We start from the raw sequence: 20,814 nt of genomic DNA, 5'->3' as shown, positions 1-20,814 counted from the left end.
GAACAGGATTTTAGGGTATCTTTAAATCCCTACAGCTTTCAAATTAACCCTGAATGATCAAGAATGTTTTTGTAAGGAATGACTGAACCGTTTTTTACAGGACTCCACCTGTCAACCATCAATGATGCATAATAAACACATAATTAGTAGTGGTGTAAAGATAATCCAATATGCATCAGTTAACCGAGCTTGACGTCAGCAGTCCGAGCGCATCGGTCTGTGGAGCCCTTGATCGGTATGAACCTGCATGAACCAGTCTTTGGACCAGTTTTAATGTTAGAAATCGGTTCATGAGGCTCTGCTGCTTGTTTTCATAGCTCGTTCTGCCATGCTCTGCTTCAACGTCTGTAATCTTGCACGACCCGTGGCTCTCTAGGTAGCTGGATGTGTTTCACCTGTAGTCGCCTGAACGTCTTTCAGTTACAGTTCTGCACCTCAGGAAAAAGTCATGGGGACTTTATATGAAGGATAACTGATAACTTTCTGAATGTCTGCCCGTCTGTACACTTTGAAGAAAAGCCATTAAGAACTACTGCAGCTCATAAATCTCACCTGTTGAGATGGCGGAGCTAAAGTTTAGCTAAGATGCTAATGCTAAACACAGCACAAACAGACCCGAACATGAACACTTTTCTGAGTTAAAACTCAGAGAAGTCTTCAGTTATCACTGTAACAACAGCTCCTTTATTCACGGGGTTTACAACCGTAACGTCCTGTTGAGAGTGATTGATTTGGTGACATAATCACTACATCTGAGCCTGCTGATACGATATTAAAGAGAGAGGACTTCACTGAGATGGAGATCAGCTGTTCTCCAGTGAATTAATTCAAAAATGAAAACAATCAAGAAAGGTCAGATACACAGAGAAAGCAAATAATGATGTTTTTGCAACATGTAGACTGAATACTCATATTAAGAGGAAATTGTATAAGGAAAAAAATGTATAGAAAGCTGTTTTAATTTGACTTTTTTCAATATTATTTTAACTAGGGCTGAATGATTTGCAAAAATAACCTAATTGCGTTTTTTTACCCCAATATTGCAATTTAATATGCGATTATTAGGTTCCTCATCTTGTGTATTTTTCAACACATTCAAGCAATTAATCATTCTATATTATAACCCATTCAGTCCAGAGCACAGCCATCATACATTTTACCATTTTATTGCAAAATGGGTATGCAGTTTTACTTGGCAGAGAAGGCATGTAACAAGCTTTAAGCTATAAAGGAGGAGGCTGGCGTGGAGGAGGTGAAGTCTTGCCAGCAGCAGCGTGGCACAAGCAAGGATTAGTGAGAAATACCACATATCATAATGGACCTCTTTGTTGACACTTGAATGTTTGCATAATGTGCATTAAATCTCTGCTGCTGCAAAAAGTAATTATATTTCAAGTTAAAGAAATATTGCACCTTCTGCAACTTGTAAATTGCAGCAGGCCATATTGCAATTTAATCTACTTTGCAATTAATTGCCGAACCCTAATTTTTACCCCTTGTTCTCCTGTACTAGCAGACACACAGAGCTCTGTCTATCAAAATCTGTCTTGTGACTTGACATTTGTTTTAATTTGCTTTGGGAAATTTTGATATTTAGTTTGTACTGTTATTAGGATTAATAATGCAATCTGCAGTTTTCTGTGTCATCTTTCTACTTCAGACGCTGAGAGAGTCTACATTTTCTGCCAGAGAATCAAAACAAAACGCCCATTTCCTGCACACGTTTTTCACCCATTAGGGCACAGCATATGACAGTTAAATCTATGGTATACAACCCTAGAAATACGTAGTAAAATATTTCAGTCACTCCCTTGTAGGTGGCTGCTGTATAGGTATTACACACTGATCTCACTGTAAAGCCTTAAAGAAAATGCAAATACTAAAACAATGAAATGTTTATTAGATTGGCAAAATTTGTCCCTTATATAGATGTAGTTGATGTTTGGACCTCACTGAGTCATTTTGTACATGCACTCCTTCATATTTCTTAATACACTACAGTGTTAAACAGTGCATTTGATAGAATAGATACTTGATGTTGATGCAGTTGTTTTCCACTATTAAACCATGGTTTCAGAGGTGCAGCACTCATTTATAATAAATAAATATTTCTAAAAAGTCAAAATTACAAAATACACCTCTTTGAACTCATTTTATTCACAAATTAAAACGCTAGCAAAATAATAATTGAATTTTCAGCATACAAGTAAAAACCCATGATCAATCACATGTAACTTCCAGAATTCAGTGGTTAATTTAAAAAGAAGGGTAATGCTTTGACAGGCCCTTGTAGGTAGGTATGCATTTCTTAACCTTGGTTTAGTTTTAGTGGCTCATGAGATGAATACTAAAGTTATACATAATTAAATCATTACTGCAGCTCTGATACACTCTCATCATGAAGTCAGCCATGACTCTGATATGGTCAAATAAAAGACAGCAGCGGTCTGAAGGCCACTGTGGGCTGCCAGTTGATCTTTTAAAACGCTATCTGACACTATCAGACTTGATTAATGAAGTTGAAATTAAGTTAACGTTTCTCTACATGTAGCTCACAATTAAGGCCAGCAGCTACAGAAATGTTCTGTAACTGCTGTCAATATAAAAACAAATGATTAATCCCTTTCAATTATAAAAATCTGGTTTCAAGTACAGCTGTTAAACACTCTGAATCAATGTCAGTATGTGATTCATAGAAGAAAAATCTGTCGGCCTTGGCTGTTAAAAAGAGACAAAACTTCGCCAACATCCAGTTTAAAATAAATTTAAGTTTTTATCTTGCTTATGATCACTGTTTTGATGCACGGTGAGCTGTGCGTCATGCTGACAAAAGCATGATGGAATCAGGTCAGCTGAGGACATATCTGATTGCAACACAGGAAAAAAAAATTCAAAAATGTGGGCACAGATAGCATCAAAAGTGATTCTGAGCTGTTAGAGAGAGAATGTTCATGTTTTATTGAACTGCAGAAAAATCTACAGAATAAAATGATTTTTTACCTTTTTCTGCATGTGTAAAAATCAAAGAAAGGTGATGATCCTGCTGTGAAATGTGAATGTTTTAATGCCTACAGAGACGAAGCGGAGTCCGACTGCGTGTCTCCTCAGGTCAAGACGTCTGTCTGAATTTTGTATTTTTGTGGCGTGATGGGTTATATGGGAGTGTCTCTGCGGTGTACGGATTACATGTCTGCCGGTTGTTTTATGATGTAACTTGTGCAGGGATAAGCCTCTTACACATGCCTGCATACACAGGGGTGGGTGTGTAGTGTGTATGCAACAAATTTCATAAACTGACTGAAGTGTGCAAAGCTTCTGATCTAACATTGTAAAGGAGTGTATTGTATGCTTGAGCTGGTCCATATTAGAATATGAGCTTTTTAAGCAGAGCGTGAAATTAATATTTACTGCTATGAAGAGAAGTTTGACACGGCCGACATCAACGATTCTTTGACAATGTGAGAATTATGTTAAGGATGAGCACCAGTTTCTATTAAGTATTCAAATGTTTGGTGTTTTTATGATGAGAGTGCTTTCATACTAAAACAAGTGCTACAAGTGCTCAGTTGGGTTACTATGGCGACTGTAAACCCGTAGTATGTTGATTATATACATGCATATAGTCAAACACTATAAATGCATCTGTACTGTATTTGGCATGTATATGTAAATATTGGGTATGAAAATGTAGAAAAACTTTATATTTAAATAGCCCTTGAACAAAATACTACAATCCATACCATGCAGCCAAAGTTGCTGCCAAAACCACTTTTCCTGAGGTTGCTCTTCAAAATAAAAGTCTTCAATGATGATTAGCAGTGGAGACTTATTCTGACAGATTTGACAGGAGTAGAACACGTCTATCATCAGACACTTTATTTACCTTTAGTGCTGCGATGTTAACAGACATGAGAGCTTGAACTGTGGCTGCTTTGAGAGAGACAAAGCTACAGGTTCAAGTGAAAAATAGACGAGTACTCCAGCATTTAGCCTTCCCCCTGACCTTACAGTGACCTCTGGCCAGGGCACAGCTGCCTGGCTCTGTGCCAGAGCAGAGACAGAAGTTGTGGATTAAATTTACTGTTTTCTGGCACAAATCTCTCAGCTAACACAGACTGTATTGAGATGAACTGCTCGGTTATTTAGTACCTTTGTGGCGTTTGGAGGCAGGGTATTTCCAAGTAGCAGCCGGTAATGGATGGGTTGCTATATTTGCTCTGCCTTAATTAAACCAAGCCAGGAAAGAGGTGAACAAGTTTCTTACATCAACCTTATTCTTTCAAAATCTAGTTGACAGATAGCAGATATTATACATCCTCTCTAAGCGTCTTCTCTTCAGCATTCATTGAAACATCACATTGTGTTATGGGACTTAATGTTTTCATATCATGCAATAATATGTTAAGCCAGCATCTGATAATCTGATCTCTCTGAAATGTGTTAGAAAAACAAACCTGAATGCACTAAAAAGGTGTCATGCCTGAGTGTGGCTCCTGCGTTTTATTCCAGTGGCCTCTTAGTTCCTGAGATTGTACGGTTGAACAGCTCTAATAGAGAGCATGAAGCCATGCATTAATTTTGTCTTTCCTTCACTGAAGCAGCTCTAAATGTTGTTACCGATCTCACTGAGAAGTAAGTCAAACATGTCTGAGCGAACAGCCACATCTCTGTTCTGCTGCAGGGGATTCCCTTTCAGTGAGCAGCGGTAGATCATAAGATCAGGTGTCTGTGCTTGACATGACTCACTTTAGAAAGGCTTTAGAAAGGACAGAGAGGAAGGCAGATGATGGAAAAGTGAGAGGGACTAATTGTTTGCAGCGCTTAAAGATTTAATGAAGGTAGTAAGTGTAGCATTGGATTACTCTATTGTACAGAGTGAAGGCTGTGACCTCTGGAGCTTTTTATGGGAGGAATAAAAAAGCTCTGAAAAAAGGTTTTAGAAACATTCAAGGAAATTATTTCATAGTAATTGATGGTACAAATAAAAAAATGTTATCTTCAAATCCCCAGAGAAAAGATCTCTACGCTCTGGGCTCTGACCTTGCTTGTAAAATGAATCATGCTGAGAAGAGAAAATAAACATTCATCTCTCTGCTGTATGTTCTGCACTGCATATTTGATTGTTTCTCTGGATAATGCAAGCACAGGTCGTGTTTTTCCAGTACCAAGCCAGTAGGTGTTGAAAAACATGTCGCTGTCTGAAATTTTACCATCATTTAGTACCCTCCATTTTGCGAGCCCCATAGTAATTGAACAAATATTACATTTGTGGTTTGTTGGTTGCAGAAGAAAAGCCCACGCTCTGTCCAGGAGCTGCACCATATCTGTTGTCTGACCATCTGTTTTACCTTTTGTTTGCTCTCCAGGCCAAGCCTCTCTTTAAAGAGTAACTCATCTCCACAGTTTCAGCTGAGGTGCACACACCCTAAAATTTGATTTTATTTTTAAATGAGTCGCTTTTGCCTTATGCAAGAGCAATGGTTACATACACATGATGAAAGAGGGTGAGTCTCTAAAATGAGCAGACACTTGTTTATTTAAAATTGCCATTATGCCCATGTAACAGATTCTCCTAAGAAAATACTTACAAACAACGCAAAAAGTGCATTATGAGCTAATTGCGGGGACAGAGGGTTATGTAGGCTAGGGAAGTCTAAGCCTGTGTGTAAATACAAACTAGTCTAAAATGATATCCATAGGTACTGAATGTCAGGGATGCACTATATTGGATATTTAGCATTATTTGATGTGCCAATTTTCAAAAATTCAACTCGGCCAATACAGTATTAAAACTGATATATGGATGTAATTCAGATCTAAAAAAACATTTAAAAATTATAAAAAGAGGATGAAAAAAATCTTCAGCTAATGTAGGTCTGTTGGTCCTACCTAACACAGCTGATTTCTGATTTTTTTATAGCTGATATAGGCTTATATTTACAGATGATATAGGCTGATATTTATGGCTTATAGAGGCCAGTATTTACTGTCTATAAAGGCAGAATTTTAGTTCCTATAAAGGCCAATATTTACTGCCAGTAAAGGTCAATATTTAAAGCTGATTCAGGCAGATATTTACTGCTGATGTAGCTTAATATTTATTGCTTTTAGAGGCCAATATTTACTGCCTATAAAGGCCAACTTTTAGTTCCTATAAAGGTCAATATTTACACCCGACATTGGCCAATATTTACAGTCAGTATAGACTGTCATTTAGACCTACTATAAGCCAATATTTTATATATGATATAGGAAGATATTTACAGTTTTAATCGGCCTATATTACAGCTACTCTAGGCTGATATTTACAGCTAATGTTGGCCAATAGTTGCAACTGATTGAGACAATATTTACTGCCAATTTTGTATGATATTTAGACCTACTTTAGGCCAATATTTAAAGCGATATAGGACCATATTTACAGCTGTGATAGTCCAATATTTACAGTCAGTATTGACAGATATTCAAACCAAATGCAGGCAATTTTCAAAGCTTATATAGGCCTAAGAATAAAAGCCAAATTTAGAGCTGATGTTTAAAGCAAAAATAGGTATTATTACTGTTTTACAAATATTTATTGTTGATATGAGCAATATCTACAGCTGATAGAGGCAGATATTTTCGCCCAATATAGGCTGGTATTTAAAGTTAATATAGGCCAATTTTTACAGCTGTTGTGGACAGATATTTACAGTCACTGGGGACTGACATTTACAGCCGACTTGGGCTGATATCTACAACTTATATAACTGATAAATTGGCTTTAAATATTAACATGAATTTTCATAGCTGCCAATACCCGTTATTAACTTTTGAAGCAAATCCTGCTGACACTGATGACATGTCAATAGTATTGGACATCCCCACTGAGTGTGTGACTTTGTGTGCACGTCTGTGTGTTTTGAAGGGTTTTTCTTGTGGTCAGTGGTTTGGCAGGCCACACAAACACTAGTCATAATTATGTAACTGTGTTGCTGCCTGTCTTGGCCAGGACACTCTTGGAAAAGAGATTTTTAATCTCAACGAGTCTCTTCCTGGTTAAATAAAAATAAATAAAATAGATAAATATCATGACACAACCTGACTTGTGCACAAAGCATCATATCAGTAACATCTGGCCAATCACAGACAATCAAGCATCATTTTGGAAGTTATAGCTAGCAAGTTATTTCAGCTAACAAAATGAACATAAGACATTTTATAAGGCAAAACTGTGTCACCAGGCAGCAAAGATTATTGATAACATTAATAATGATTCTAAAATATAACTATTGTATGATTATACATATATATTTAAAGAATTGTATATAAGATGCTAAATAAAAAACAATAACATTGCTGCTAGTACAAGACGTTTTACTGTCAATAAGAAGTAGTTTGTTTTAAAGCATCCACCAGTCTAAATTTGATTCATCACATGATGTTCAAGCGCCATGCACACTTAAAATTCAACTGTCTTCCATGACTTTCAATCCAACTTGATAATACTCCAGTGTGAACTCTGTAGGTGTATTTTCTACTGAAACTTCATCAGAATAAGACCAGCTTTTTCACACAGACAGACTCTGCTTTGGGAGTTCCCCTGCCTCATTATGCGGGAATGTTTAAATGACGTCTGAGGAGTCTCTTAGTGCCCGTGCTGAATGTTGATCAATTCAAGTAATTCAAGCAGCCTTTTCTTAATCTCATTCACACTGTTGATGCCCATGAGGATGAAATCTAAGTTGCTGTTCTTCTATTAGAGAAGTCGAGGGTTTCCTCACTCTGCTTTGTTCTCGTAAAGTTCAGACTTTAGAGCGGCTCACTGAGGCTCCTTTGTGCTTCCAGCGGTCAGCTGAAACTGGACTCAGTGTAATCAGTGTAAATAAGGAGCTGTCATTATCAGGCCAGGCTCCCTGCAGGCTCCTGAACCCTCCTCCCTGCTGACTCACTTTTCCCATGAACTGATGCAACTGGCAGCAACCTCTGACTAAATGTTTCTATCTCACAGACAGCTCTTTCTTTGTTTCAGGGTTAAACGGCTGTTTTCAGGCACTTTTCTCACTAGATGTTTTTATAGAGATGTCTGTGTCAGTGTGCCACATAATTGTCTTTCAAGGAACGCAAGTATTAAACTCCTTGTTTGGAAAGTCAACAAAGAAAGCGATTACGTAACTGACACTACATCTGAGGGAAGGGTGCCCTGAAGGACCAAATTCCTCCACAGGGAGAGGTGGAGGAGAAAGGTTGGGGTAGATTTAATGATTTCACAGGACAATACCCCAAAGATTTTCTTACAGGTACTCAAGAACAACACAGAGTACACTCTAGCAGATTAGCTGTCACTGGTCAAACACAAATAGAATCATATGTTTAACTTAATCAATAATAATACACAGATAGTATCTCACAAAAACCCTTTGAAACTTCTGTTTCCTTTGACCATTTATGTTCATTCTTGTTTTATTCTCTGTATTCATTATGGTTGCCATCATCCCCCGGCCTTTAAATGAAGTCGAGATGGGAAGTAGATTTTGTTAGTTGTGCAATTCATTTGGGAAGTTGAGAAAAAGCTAAAAGCTCTGATGAAGATTCTGTTTTGGTTTTGGATATTAAAATCTGACAATATTTCTCTGCTGTGAGTGTGATCTGTCAGTCAAGCAGAGGTGAGAGACATGGAGGAGTATGTTTGTGTTCATGTCTGAGGCAGCCTGACAGACAGCAAGAACTGGCAGCCCATTTTTGGAGCTTTTTGCCTTTTAATGACAGAACAGATAGAAAGAAAAAGGAAATACAGAACAGATATGCATCAAAAGGGCAGACAAAATTGTGTCCACTGGCTCAAGGGTTTGCATGTTATGGGGATGCCTGCTTCAAGCCTAGGTATCACAGTTTCAACAAAAACAGTCTAAGTCTAAGCATGATAATCTTAAAAGAAGGGAGGCAGTTAAAGTAAAGGAAACAGCTCTGTGGGGTGTGGCGTTTCCTTGGCTGAGTCTGTTTCATCTCCTGTTGATTTTATCTGTCCAATACGAGATGTTCTGCCACTCAGCTGCACAATAACATGCAACAGATGTGCAAATGAATAAAACGGATAAAAACCGGCAAGGTGCGTCAGTTAACCGCTGACTTAACACAATACCGCACCTTTGACAGCCACCCACATCCTCCCTGACCCAGCAGCACCCTGTTCTCACCCACATCATGGACCTTTTGATGCAGTCAAACGTTGTATTGAACCAGCCTGATTAGGAAACCCCATCGATTGCACTTTCTCTCCTGGATCTGTCTGCCCACACGGTCTAATTCGTAAAATCTAATGAGTAGTAACACCAGGATCATTTCTGCCTACAGACTGTCTCATTGAACCATGGAGAGGGCCTGGACGGACTCCAGTGTGTTGGCAACAAATCCAGGCAGCTGCTGAGTCAGAGCATGCTCTGATGCCGGCTTCCCTCTTACTACTGAGTGTCTGTCTGCCTCAGGCTGGGGTTTATTCTGCACAGGCTGGCCCCTGGCGTAGATTCCTGTGTTGGCTGTAACGAGGTGTGATCTGTAGCTGCTGTGTGGCAGACAAGACAGAGACTGGCAGCTGCACAGAACCAGACTGAATCTCGAGAGCAGAGGTTTTACTGCAAGATTTCAGTCTTTAAACTTTTTTGTGAGGAATTTCTTAATCTTTGCATCACAAATCAGAAATCTGTTGAGTAAGCTGATGTATACAAAAGAATTAGAAAGTCAATGCATTCTGGGTCTTAACAGTCTAAGATTGTCCTATCTTGCACCCTTAGGCTAGACCAGTTGAGAATCACTGATCTAGTACTTTTATTTTGAATGCTGTGCGACAGAAGTGTGGTGCTTTGTACTGATGATGCTGTATTGCATAGTTTTACCTCGGTGTTGACACAAGTCAGAGCATAACATTTAAACATGGGCAGGGATGATAATACACTAAATCTCTCATTTTTAAGGCAAGCTAAGAATCTGAGTCAATGATGATTGAGAAAAGTGAATGAAAATCAACTGGTCTGACACTCCTGGTATCTTTTCATCTCCCTCTTTCCTTGTTCCTTAAGGAAAATAGGAATTGGGTGATAATGCTGCATTATGCTGCATCATCCTGGTCGCTCACAGGCTTCAGTGATTCTACGATAAAAATCAGTGCAATCAAATGGATTTTGACAGTGCCGCTTGCTCTTGGGGGTCTTTATTTTGGATTAACTGTTTTTGGATATGCTGTATGTTAAACAATGTAAAGCCTTGATATTTAGCCAGATGTTGTGGTTGTAGCCACATGTTGCTTCATCTGCCATTTTTGCACCACTCCTCTTACGTAAACAGCCCCAGGAGGTTTTAGAAGCTGTGTACCTGAAATTTTCTAGACATTTTCTGGACTAAAGTCCACTTGAGATTTTGCATAAAACATGGATTTCAAATAAAAAATGTTTTCATACATGATTAAGAATAAAGAAGGCCTCTGCAAGAATTGAAATCCCAATTGGACAATGCATGCAAAACTCAAGGTCATGATGTGATTTGTGCTCATGGTTTCACGGTTTATATAACACGGTACAGTATATGACTAACTGTGTCCCATTAAACATATTATCGCCTGTCCTGGTCCATCTGGCTCTATGTGTCCATGGAGCTCATTATTCAGCTGCAGTGGTACGGTCTATCTGCCAGAGCTCCCAGTCTCCTCTGTCATGACAATCCACTCTGCCACTCTGCTTCCATCTCTACTCCTGCTGCTGCTGTTGGATATATTAACAGATTACACACCAGCTGACCTTTCCTTGGCTGAGCTCTTTATTTTTCCACAGCCGTAAACAATATCATTTGCAGTAATGGCTCACGTTTGTGTCATTTTTGTGTACTTATCACTTCTGTTGTTGCTCCTGTGAAATGTAGTGACCCCAGAAAGCACACTGGGTGTGTTAATGTGGAGGATAAAGGTATTATTCTAATCCATGAATGAGGCAGATGGCTGGAGGAGCAGATTGTGGGGTTTGATTAATGACCAAATAAATGGACGTTAGTCTGCATGACTGAAGGACATGGCTCAGTGTCGTGGTTGTGGTCTTTGTTTTTAGCGGCTGCAGAGGTCCCTCCCTCTTACTCGAACTGTGCCAGCAGCCCTGCCGGTGAGGAGAGCGCAGCCATCTGCCACTATGAATGTGTGCACGTTTATGTTTGTGTGCTCTGTAATGCCAGCACAGGATCCTGTGTGGTGTTGAGCCTGTGGTTTTCCAACTCAGTCTGTGGTATAGTGTTTTTATAAATGAACCTGTGTTGTCTACTGTTTGCCTTGCATGGTCTTATCAAACTGGAGACATTTTGTTTGTGTCCTTTTTACCTTTGTGAATCAGAATCTGTCTTGCAGGTTTAGTTTGTCTGAAAACAGAAGGACGCTGCATTTTTGTTGCAACCTTTAAATTTGATCTATTTTGAATTCAACTGAAATTCTATTGGACTACTGTAGAAAATGCTGCAAATCACTGAGTGAGAAAGCTTTGCTGTTGTATTGGATAACTAGAATTTTACATTAACATTATAAAATGCAATGCTATAAGGGCTCTAACTAATCAATTTGAAGCCTTTCTGGTGTACCACTTTGTCCCAGCCTTGTATTTATGATCTCATTCTTACAATTACTATCCAAAGCGTAAGACAACAGTAACAGTTGGAGCACAACTGATAAATCAAAGCTTGGCCTTTTGTCTCAATTTCCTCTTCACCAGCACAATATCCACCTTACTGTGCATGCTGACTAATCCATCTATCAAGCTTTTGCTCCATTTTACCCTCACTTAAAAACATCTATCCAACTTCCAAAAAGGTTCAAACCTTCCCCATGACACCATTTCCCTTTCTCATTGACAGATAAACAAAGTTTTTTATTACCTTGGCGTGATTCAACTGCTGACTTCCAGCAGCCTTTGCAGGTTTGGTCAGGATGAATAAACTTGTCCAAGATAAGACATGCCAAAGCTACTTCCCTCAATTCTTCTGACGAAGACCACAGGAAGTAGGCAGCCAAAGTAAGAAGCTTTAATAGTCTAACAATTAGAAAACACAGGTAGCAGACCCTACAATACGCCCCTCACACGGAGGAAGGAATCCACTATAAATCTTAGATGAACTGACATGTAATTCGGTCCAAATATTCATGATGCCTTAAAGATAATTATATTACTAAGGGAACCCCAAATTTTATTCCATGTGCCGCCATAAACTTCACATTTACTGTGTTAATCAGTTAGCTTAAAATGTATCATGATGATTTTAAAGGCTCTTTTTCATCAGTCGAAGGAACTAGCCGTTTTTAAATTTGTCTTACACTCCTGACAGTTGGGACCCTGAACGGGACAAGGGGTGTATAGGATGGATGGATGAATGGAAAAGAAAGAAAGTGAGCACTAAAGTGAGCTTAAGAGAACACTGAATAAAAAGATTTAACATTGTTCAGTAAACAGATGGCTTCCTCGGCTAAAGCTACCATGATTGCTAAATGCTTAATCTATCAGCCCATTAATAAATGTGTTTGTATGAAACTAACAGACCAACATGAAGATTCTGCCCCATCTGGGAGAAACAAATTATTAATGATAGCTCAAGTTTGTTTAAATTTGTTCAAAATGTTGCCATGACTTTCAAATCTAAATTTGACTTGAAATGAGCATCCCTAAATGCAAATATGACACACATATGATGTATAAAAATGTTAAGATTTTAGGAAAACTCTCATAGATCCGTTAGCATGACTCTACACCCTCTCTTGTATCAGTCAACAGTTCACATTGAATGTGTTTTGATAACTTTATATTTCATTGGAAAAGTGTTAGAAATGTTAGCACATGCGATCAGACATTTACAACTAATTCATCTTTTTGTATCCATAAACAGTTTCTGATTTGACCTAATAGAAAATGTATTCACTTGATAGAAATACTTTAGCAAATATATTTACACAAATGAGAGCATTTGTAGACATGCAGCTGCTGGAATTAGAATAAGATAGTGCTGTAAATTCAGTGAATATATTAATTACTTTTTCAAAGTTAAAACAAAGAAGATAAAAGTTTTTTTACTTTTTCAAAAGTTTACATTAAAGTGAAATTGCTCAGGTCTGACACTGGGTCAGCTAAATTATCATTTAGAACGATACTTAGCTTATCGCTCGGGCTGTTGTTTGCTTATCAGGACGCTGAGATAATACTGAGACAGGGTCTGTTTAATCCTCTGGCTTCTGCCACTGTTTAGCTGTGTGTGTTTGTGTGTGTATGCAGGGTTTTCATTTCCTCACAGACAGATCAGCACAGAGACAAGAGGGTGGAGAGGAGATGAGGCTGTGTTTGTCTGCAGAGCTGCAGTGCAGTCTGTGCTGCTCACTTCTGTCTGTGTCTGTGTTGGTGGACTGCTGATGTCTGTCACAGACCCAGCAGTGGTGTGAACTCTGGATGCCTTGACTGTATCTTTATAATTTTTGATTAAAGCATTAAAAGATGATTACATGGTTTGATTCACCCAGAAGAACAGGCCTAGAAAGATGTTGCATAACTTCACTGGCTGTTGTGTGCTTGCCTGATGTACTTGTGGCAAAAATGCCTCACTTTAATCTGTTGGCAAGAAACCCATACTCCACACTCACTTGTGGCCAAGAGATGACTAGTAAAACCTTGAATTTTTCTTTTTTTGCTTTCACATCCACTAACTCAGCTGACAGATATTCTCATACTTTGTTTCTAGAGGCACGGTAGAGCAACTTCAAACCAGTGAAACCAGTATTACTGTAGCCTTACTCCCAGTGACCTCTTTATTTTCCCAGCAGCTCTTTGATAAAGTGTCTCCTCCTCTTGTCCATCTGATGACACAAACCCAGCTCACATCCTGATGTTACTGTAGAACATACATGTTAAGCACTAAAGTCATTAACTTAGACGTCTCTTCATGTGTCTTATTCTTATGCATTAGTGCATTTAAAGCTTATTGACTGTATTTTTCATGCAGTGGGGTCCACACTGACTGTACATGCATTTAATAGATTTGTACTACCAGGGAAAAACTGTGAGTGTTGATTTCAATGGAAGAGACCTCAGGATCGATACTGCCAGTGATTGTTGTAACCGCTGCGTGAAGGCGATTGTATACCATGAGAATAAAGGAGAGTTCTGATTCCAAAGGCTGTGTACAAGACAAGAGATCAAAAAAAGACACACAAAAAATTAAACAGAGCATGCAGTCCAACACTGGCCATGTTGGATGTTTCTCAGTTCTCCTGTAGAAATGCCAGCTACTGTGAAAAAGGATCCTTTGTTTTCAGGCAGAAAATTGACTGATTTTGTCTCTCTCCTCTTATTGCAGCCATCAAGGTGAACTGTCAAGGCTCATGTGGGATCTCTAATAAAGTGAACGACAGCTCATGGACTCTGGAGGAGCAGTACTTCAACAGCACATTGTCAGTTGCTGACAAAGGTAATGATGTCAATGATGTCAGCTTTTTTTGCAGATTTTTACTCTGAACTGCTGCTTCTTAAACTGTGGGTGGGTGGGGTTGGAGACATGAAAAGGAAACCCTGGCAGGGGTTTATCCACAGTCGAGGTCAAGGGTCAGATGGAGCCCCTTGAAATCTAACGGGCCACATCAAGTTCCTCTCCAAAATCAAAAAATATGTTGGACTATTTGTCAGAGTAAGACATGCACATCCCTAAGTGGATCCAAACCAAACAAGCATAGAGAAGAAAAAGGTACCCACACCAGGAAGTCCCTAATTAAGACTCTGTTAAGCAGTAAGTGACATTATGAGCCATAGTGCTCATCCTCAGGCTTGCATATGTATCTGTGAGTTGCCATCTTAATATATATATTCACTGATTGGATCCCATCTATTTTTGTTCAAGATGGCAACTCAGATACATATTCAAGTCTGAGGAAGAAGATGTTGGCTTAAAATGTCACTTGTTCATTGACAAATTCTTGAATTGTAACTTCATGGTGTGTTGCTTAATCCTCCAGTGGCAAATGTAGCTAGACCCAAAGGAGCTACATATATAACATACCTACATAACTTACATAGCTGCCTTGTGAGCTTAGCTTTAGCTATGTTAGTTAGGCTAGCTACGTAGCTATTTCATCTATAGCTTAAGTAGCTTTAGCAACTTGAGCTTTAGCAAACATTGCTAAAGCTAACTTAGCCACGCACATAATGTAGATACCTTTCTGCTTTGCCATCAGAAATGAACGGTCTACATTCAGACTGTCTTGTCAAAAGTTGCTTTTGGAGCAAGAGTACCCAGAAGTTTTAGTTCCAGGGACTTCTCCTCAAGGAAATATAATAGTTTCTTGTTGTCCACTGTTGTGATTAGGTAAATGTGGTTTCCTGATACAGCCAGGTTTCAGCCTTTGGTCCCTTGAGCAGGGACTCTTCAAGGGATAGATTTTCTCCTCCAGATTTCATTTTAGACCCCAGTTCCTGTGGTGGAAAAGGATGGAGTTCCTCAAAAGGTTCTTAGTTCCTGGGAAAGTTTTTGCAGTTGAAAAGCACCAAAAGATAATTATGCGCACTAAACTGAATGGAAACCATTTTCGACCTGAACATAAAAGCAAACTCTTGGAAAACTTTATAGTCTTAAAAGCACATTGACAAAGTAGATCAGGTGTATGGGGCTGTTTTTTCCTTTTTCATAAGAGTACTGAAGCGTCTCAGTCTTCAAATCCTGCTGTAACAACAAGTATGATGTTGCAGAAGCCTTTCACTAAATTTGGTTTATGGGAAATCTCCTGCAACAGGCTTAATCCCCCAGAGGCAACAGCAGTTTTCTGGCCCTGTGGTTTGAAGTTAAAGCCTCAATCAATCAGAGTAGCGGCTCCCTGCAGAGAGGGGATGTTCCAGCTTCTCTGCACGCTCCCTTCCTGAGGTGACTTGGTCATCAGTGTCAGGCAGCACCCAGTAAGAAGGCTGGACAAGCTCCACTGAGGACAAGTTTAATGATTTTCTACCCAGTGTTTTGGTACCATCCTGCTCTGCTGCACTGAGGCCTCGCTCACCAGCAGAGAGAGAGCTTACACAGCCTTTTGTTGTGACCACGATCTTCCATCTTTTGTATGTGCTGCCGATAACGCCCACATCCAGAAGGTGAAATGTGCTGTTCATGCATGAAATCTGTTGTAAATGCAAATTACAGAGTTGAACTTAATGGCAGTCACTGGAGCATTTAATCCATGATGGTTATAACTCCAAGAAGCAGTCCAATGTTTAACTCAGGACTGTACAGCATGTTCTTCACTGTGTGGTATACATTAGACCTTTATTTTGTATAGTATAGAGCCTGCAAGTCTATTAAACCACATCCTGTGGAGGGAAAATGTGGAACTGCTTGTATTTGGGTCTCAATTTTATGCTGTTTTAACCTACAACAGCATTAGTTTCATGTTAATATGGGTCAGTATCAATAAAGTCAGTATTAACAGCAGAATAAGATGATTCGGCATTTTTTTTATGGGTGCAACCCACATACTCAGCTCCACTGTTCATCCCACAAATACATGATCCTTACAATGAGGCACCATTTAAAGGGGAAATAAATAGGCTTTCCACCAGTATTACATTTATTTCCAAGCATTGTTACAACAAAGAAATAATCTACCAAAAAACAAATTTCCTTACATTTTGTGTTTATAATACAATTAATAGGTTTTGCCCAAATGGCAACCTCAGGTCCTGAAAAATGAAACCAATGCAGAAGTGAATAAAATTGGGATACGGCGAGTGTCCACTTGAGGCTGGCTGCAGGAACACCGAGACTCCCATACACAGCACATACACAGCACTTGTTAAAAAGCTGTTTTTACACTAGAAACACACAGGTTTACAGCCTGGTTCAAAAAAATCAGACGCGACTTATTATCTTATGTCTTCATGAGTACACACTGTACAAGGGGTGAAATTTTTTGCACCACAATCGTTTCAATTTTATTAAGGACAAACCTCACTGTGCACTGATTGGCACATCTCATTTCATTGACAGATAGCTTGACAGGCAGACGCTACCTTTCCTGCAACCAGAGGCCTAGCTTTATTGAAAGCTTAACTTACAGGAAGTCAAGCTTAGTGGGCGGGCCATTAGGTTGACTCAAAGTTCAGTTGAGGCAGCGATTTCAATATGGAAGCTGCCACGGATTGGCTTTAAAAACTGTCTTAGTCCACCTATTGTAATCAAATGACTGACGTCACACAGGCTTTGTCTAGTTTAATTGTTTTAATAGTCAAGTAATGTGGTCATATCCATCACTCATCATGTCACACCCTAATTGTTGGCATGCATAAACAGTTGACCTGGGCCAGGGCCAAAGAAGTGAACCTTGCTATGATGCAGAACACTCACACTGGTCAAACAAACTAAGCTGTGGGCCTCAAGCATGCTGGGCCACAGTATGGACTACCTTGGTTTATTGCATCCTAAATGACATTTTTCGAAGTACAGACATCACTTTAATAGTCCTTTAATGACTAAAATACTGTTAGAGGCTCACCTATCTGATTGAACCGTCAGGCTAATGACAGGAGAGACTGAGGGCTTCCTTTCTTTCTGTTTCATCTCACATCCTCATAATGAGGATATTGTTATTGCTAGAACAAAGTCACTTATTGTATCATTTTACATCATTTACCCCAGATGACTTGAGAGAGAGTAGGACTATTGTTGGATAAAATAGCACACAGGGACATGGAAATTAAGCTTCAAAGGTACATGGTACTCAAGCTGAGCCACAGAGCAGGCACTGACATGAACATCCATCACAAAAAAACATCTAACCAGTCTGAAAACAGCTGACTCAGCTTTGGCCTAACTGATAAAGACATACAGGTCTTTTGTAATCAAGGTGGAGCAAAATATCAATCCAGCACTTTATTGTTGTCCTAACTCTGGTGATATCGTATTGATGAAGCAGAATTAGACACCATTTTGCAGTGAAAATTCATTCATGCATCTAGCCCTAAAACTTTCCATGGGTATTTTATATTCTTAATTTTAATCCGGTGAGCCCTATAATTTTTCTTGCTTTAGCAGATGAAATCTTTCCAACCCCCTTCTCCATCCATCAGTGTACAAATCAGCACACAAGCATCGATCAGTATCCACATAAACCTTACCTCACACAGGTAGGTTATGGCAAAACCAAGGACAGTTGCTCTTCATTACCTACCTTTTTCAGGAGAAAACTGAGATATAACTCTTCACTCTTCATGTTTTCTCCTGATTGTGATATAGATTCATTTTTAGCCCTACATTTTCCTGGAAGTACTCTCAAAATGTGTCATCCTTTGCTAGAATTTCAAAACTACATGCATTGTAGTGGTGTTAAGATAAACCAATATGTCCTGGTTAACCAATCTTAACACCAAAGGTCTGAGGACATTGCACTGTAATGCTTTTATAAGCTTCCTGTGAAGTGAAACCGCTGCTGAACAGAGCTTACCATTGAAGCACATGTGGAAATAAATATCTCTTGACAAATGCGTCTTTTATAGATAAGCCCAAAGATACTTAGGCTAGTATTTATGCTTATGTAGTTTTTCCCTTTTTCAGTTTTGTTAAAGCAAAAAGTTATCTGGATTCTATAACTGGTTTGCACTGAAGTGACTCAAACCGAACTGAATCAGGTTTGATGGGATGGAATCATCCTGTATTTTAATGAATCAATGAGTGGCCTTTTCATGCCCCCATCATAGCTCCGGGCCCCACTTTAGGAACCACTGAGCTAATCAGATATGGTGATTTATCTTTGGGCAATTGTCTTGCAGTATATCAACTGTGTCAGAGTTTCTGTACCAGGCAATAAAGAGATATACCTCAAGTTAGAGATGAGAGATTACCTCAGATTCTTGTCAAAGTTCATGTCATTGCCAAGGATAGTTAGTGTGAATCTATAAAATCTATAAAATTTTATGCTTACATACAAGCCCGATGTTGACTGACTGAGTAAATAGCAAAAACATAGGTTAAAAAAGTTTGATTATTCTGGGCTCTGAAAAATTTGAACAGTGACTGAGGAGCAGCCTCAGGGCCAGGTTTTATCTCAAGAAAAAGACTTTCGTGATTGTTTCTGAAGCTCTTATAGGTCTGCCTTTGGTTTTAACACATTTTACTTCCTACGGTAGCTGGTTTAATCCAAAAAGTACAGTATTCCAGTGCTCCTTCAGTTCGGTCACATCAAGTTAGGTTTGTGTTTTCATGACAGAAACCACAGCAGAGTCCAAATAAAGTAAAATCCGATCCACACATAAGCTGTTTGGTTTCGGTTGAAACAGTTGCTGGTCTGAAAGCTGCTTACTTAGCTCTGGCACAGACCCAACAACCAGACCTAGAGTGCTTGAAAAGATGGATCTTGGTCTGATTTGTTTGAACTGAACCAAATGTGTAAATGCACCCTTAAAGGCCTCCTCAGGTCTGGAATCAGATTCTTCAGAGAGAGGAAACCAAGATGAACCTGTGCCAGAATAAAATCATTAGCGGTGGCAAATAGAATCAAATATGATTTAAACCATCACTTTCTAAGTACTTACAGTCCTAACTGTTGTCTCATGAACTGTGAAAGGAACCAAACTTTAGAAAAGTCAAATATCAGCCACACAGTTGAGCACCTGAAAGACTTTGTGATGGGCAAAAACTTTGTGATAGTCAATAAGACAAAGTGGAAAATAAAATTTACACCCCAATCTAAAACCACATTTGCAGCAGTCAGGAACAGCTTCTGAGTGAGTGCAAACATTTCTGAGTTCACTCACACAGCCGGCTGTGAAACACCAGGCCCAGCTCACTCCAAACGGAGACATAAATAATTCATTACACACCCTCCTTGTGCTCCCCTTTATCTCTGCCATTTTTCCATATCCCATTCTCTTCCCAAAATGGGCTGCTCTGCCCGAAGGGACGAGCGGCGCAGGGAGAGCGAGACAGGGTGACAGAAAACCACCGCTCACCCACAGACACTCACTCCAACACAAAACAAGCGACGCTCACTCCGGCTGACTGATAATGTGGTATGTTACAGATGCTTGACGGTTGGAGGGGTGAAGACCGGTGATGTCAGCGTCTGCTCCTCATCCTGTCACTTTTCTGAGTTAATGGCCTTCAGGAAATGAGGATCTCCCTCCCACTGCTGCGGATTTTCGGTGTTTGAACTATAGACTCTCGTTTTTAAACGGACAGGTTTAAATTCTGTCCGAGCTGGAGAAAGTCTCACTATAGTTTACTTGACACGACACATTTACTGAACAAAGATGGTTTTATCTCAATGTAATGACCTGCAATGTACTAAGTATGGGATTTAATATAGGTCATCTTGCTGTCTATTCAGACAACAAGAGCCATATGTGTACATAAATCACATAGTGTTGCTGCAGCAGTATCCCACTCCATGGTTTGGACTGGACGAATCATCACATGGTGTAATTCAGTTGTCCTTACTCTAGGATACTCTTTTTATTGCCCCTTAAGAGGTTTTTGTGCTGCTCTGTTTAAAGAAGTAAAAGCGTGTTGCCAACTAAATAAGGATTTCTTTTGTGCTCCTTTCATCAGGTTATACTGCCCCCTGTTGGAGGTCAAGGTACACAACAAAGCTAACTAGACTGATCAACCAGAAAACAAGCTGTTGTTTTAAAACATAATCATCGCTGTCAGCTGATCACCCATAGGTGATAAGTGATCAGCTGCAAAACTCCTAATTGGGGCATCCCTGTTGAAGATTTCTAAATATTTTACAGTAAAATAAAGATTAAAAGTTTTTTAAGACTGTTTAGGTGAAAAGCAAACATTTAGCATGTCTAAACT

General features: G+C 39.2%; 1 protein-coding gene across 1 annotated transcript in view; it reads left to right on the top strand.

Annotated features, from left to right (window-relative positions):
* The window catches only part of arrdc1b (arrestin domain containing 1b), a 52,734-nt gene that overhangs the window by 14,486 nt on the left and 17,434 nt on the right, over nt 1-20,814 (top strand). Inside the window, exon 2 of the mRNA XM_041811101.1 lies at nt 14,344-14,454. Within this exon, the coding sequence (XP_041667035.1) occupies nt 14,344-14,454 (111 nt within the window). The remainder of the gene's footprint in view (nt 1-14,343; nt 14,455-20,814) is intronic.

This window comes from Cheilinus undulatus, linkage group 17, assembly GCF_018320785.1.
Source record: "Cheilinus undulatus linkage group 17, ASM1832078v1, whole genome shotgun sequence".
Lineage (NCBI taxonomy): Eukaryota > Metazoa > Chordata > Actinopteri > Labriformes > Labridae > Cheilinus > Cheilinus undulatus.
This window is presented reverse-complemented; position numbering and strand designations above follow the sequence as displayed.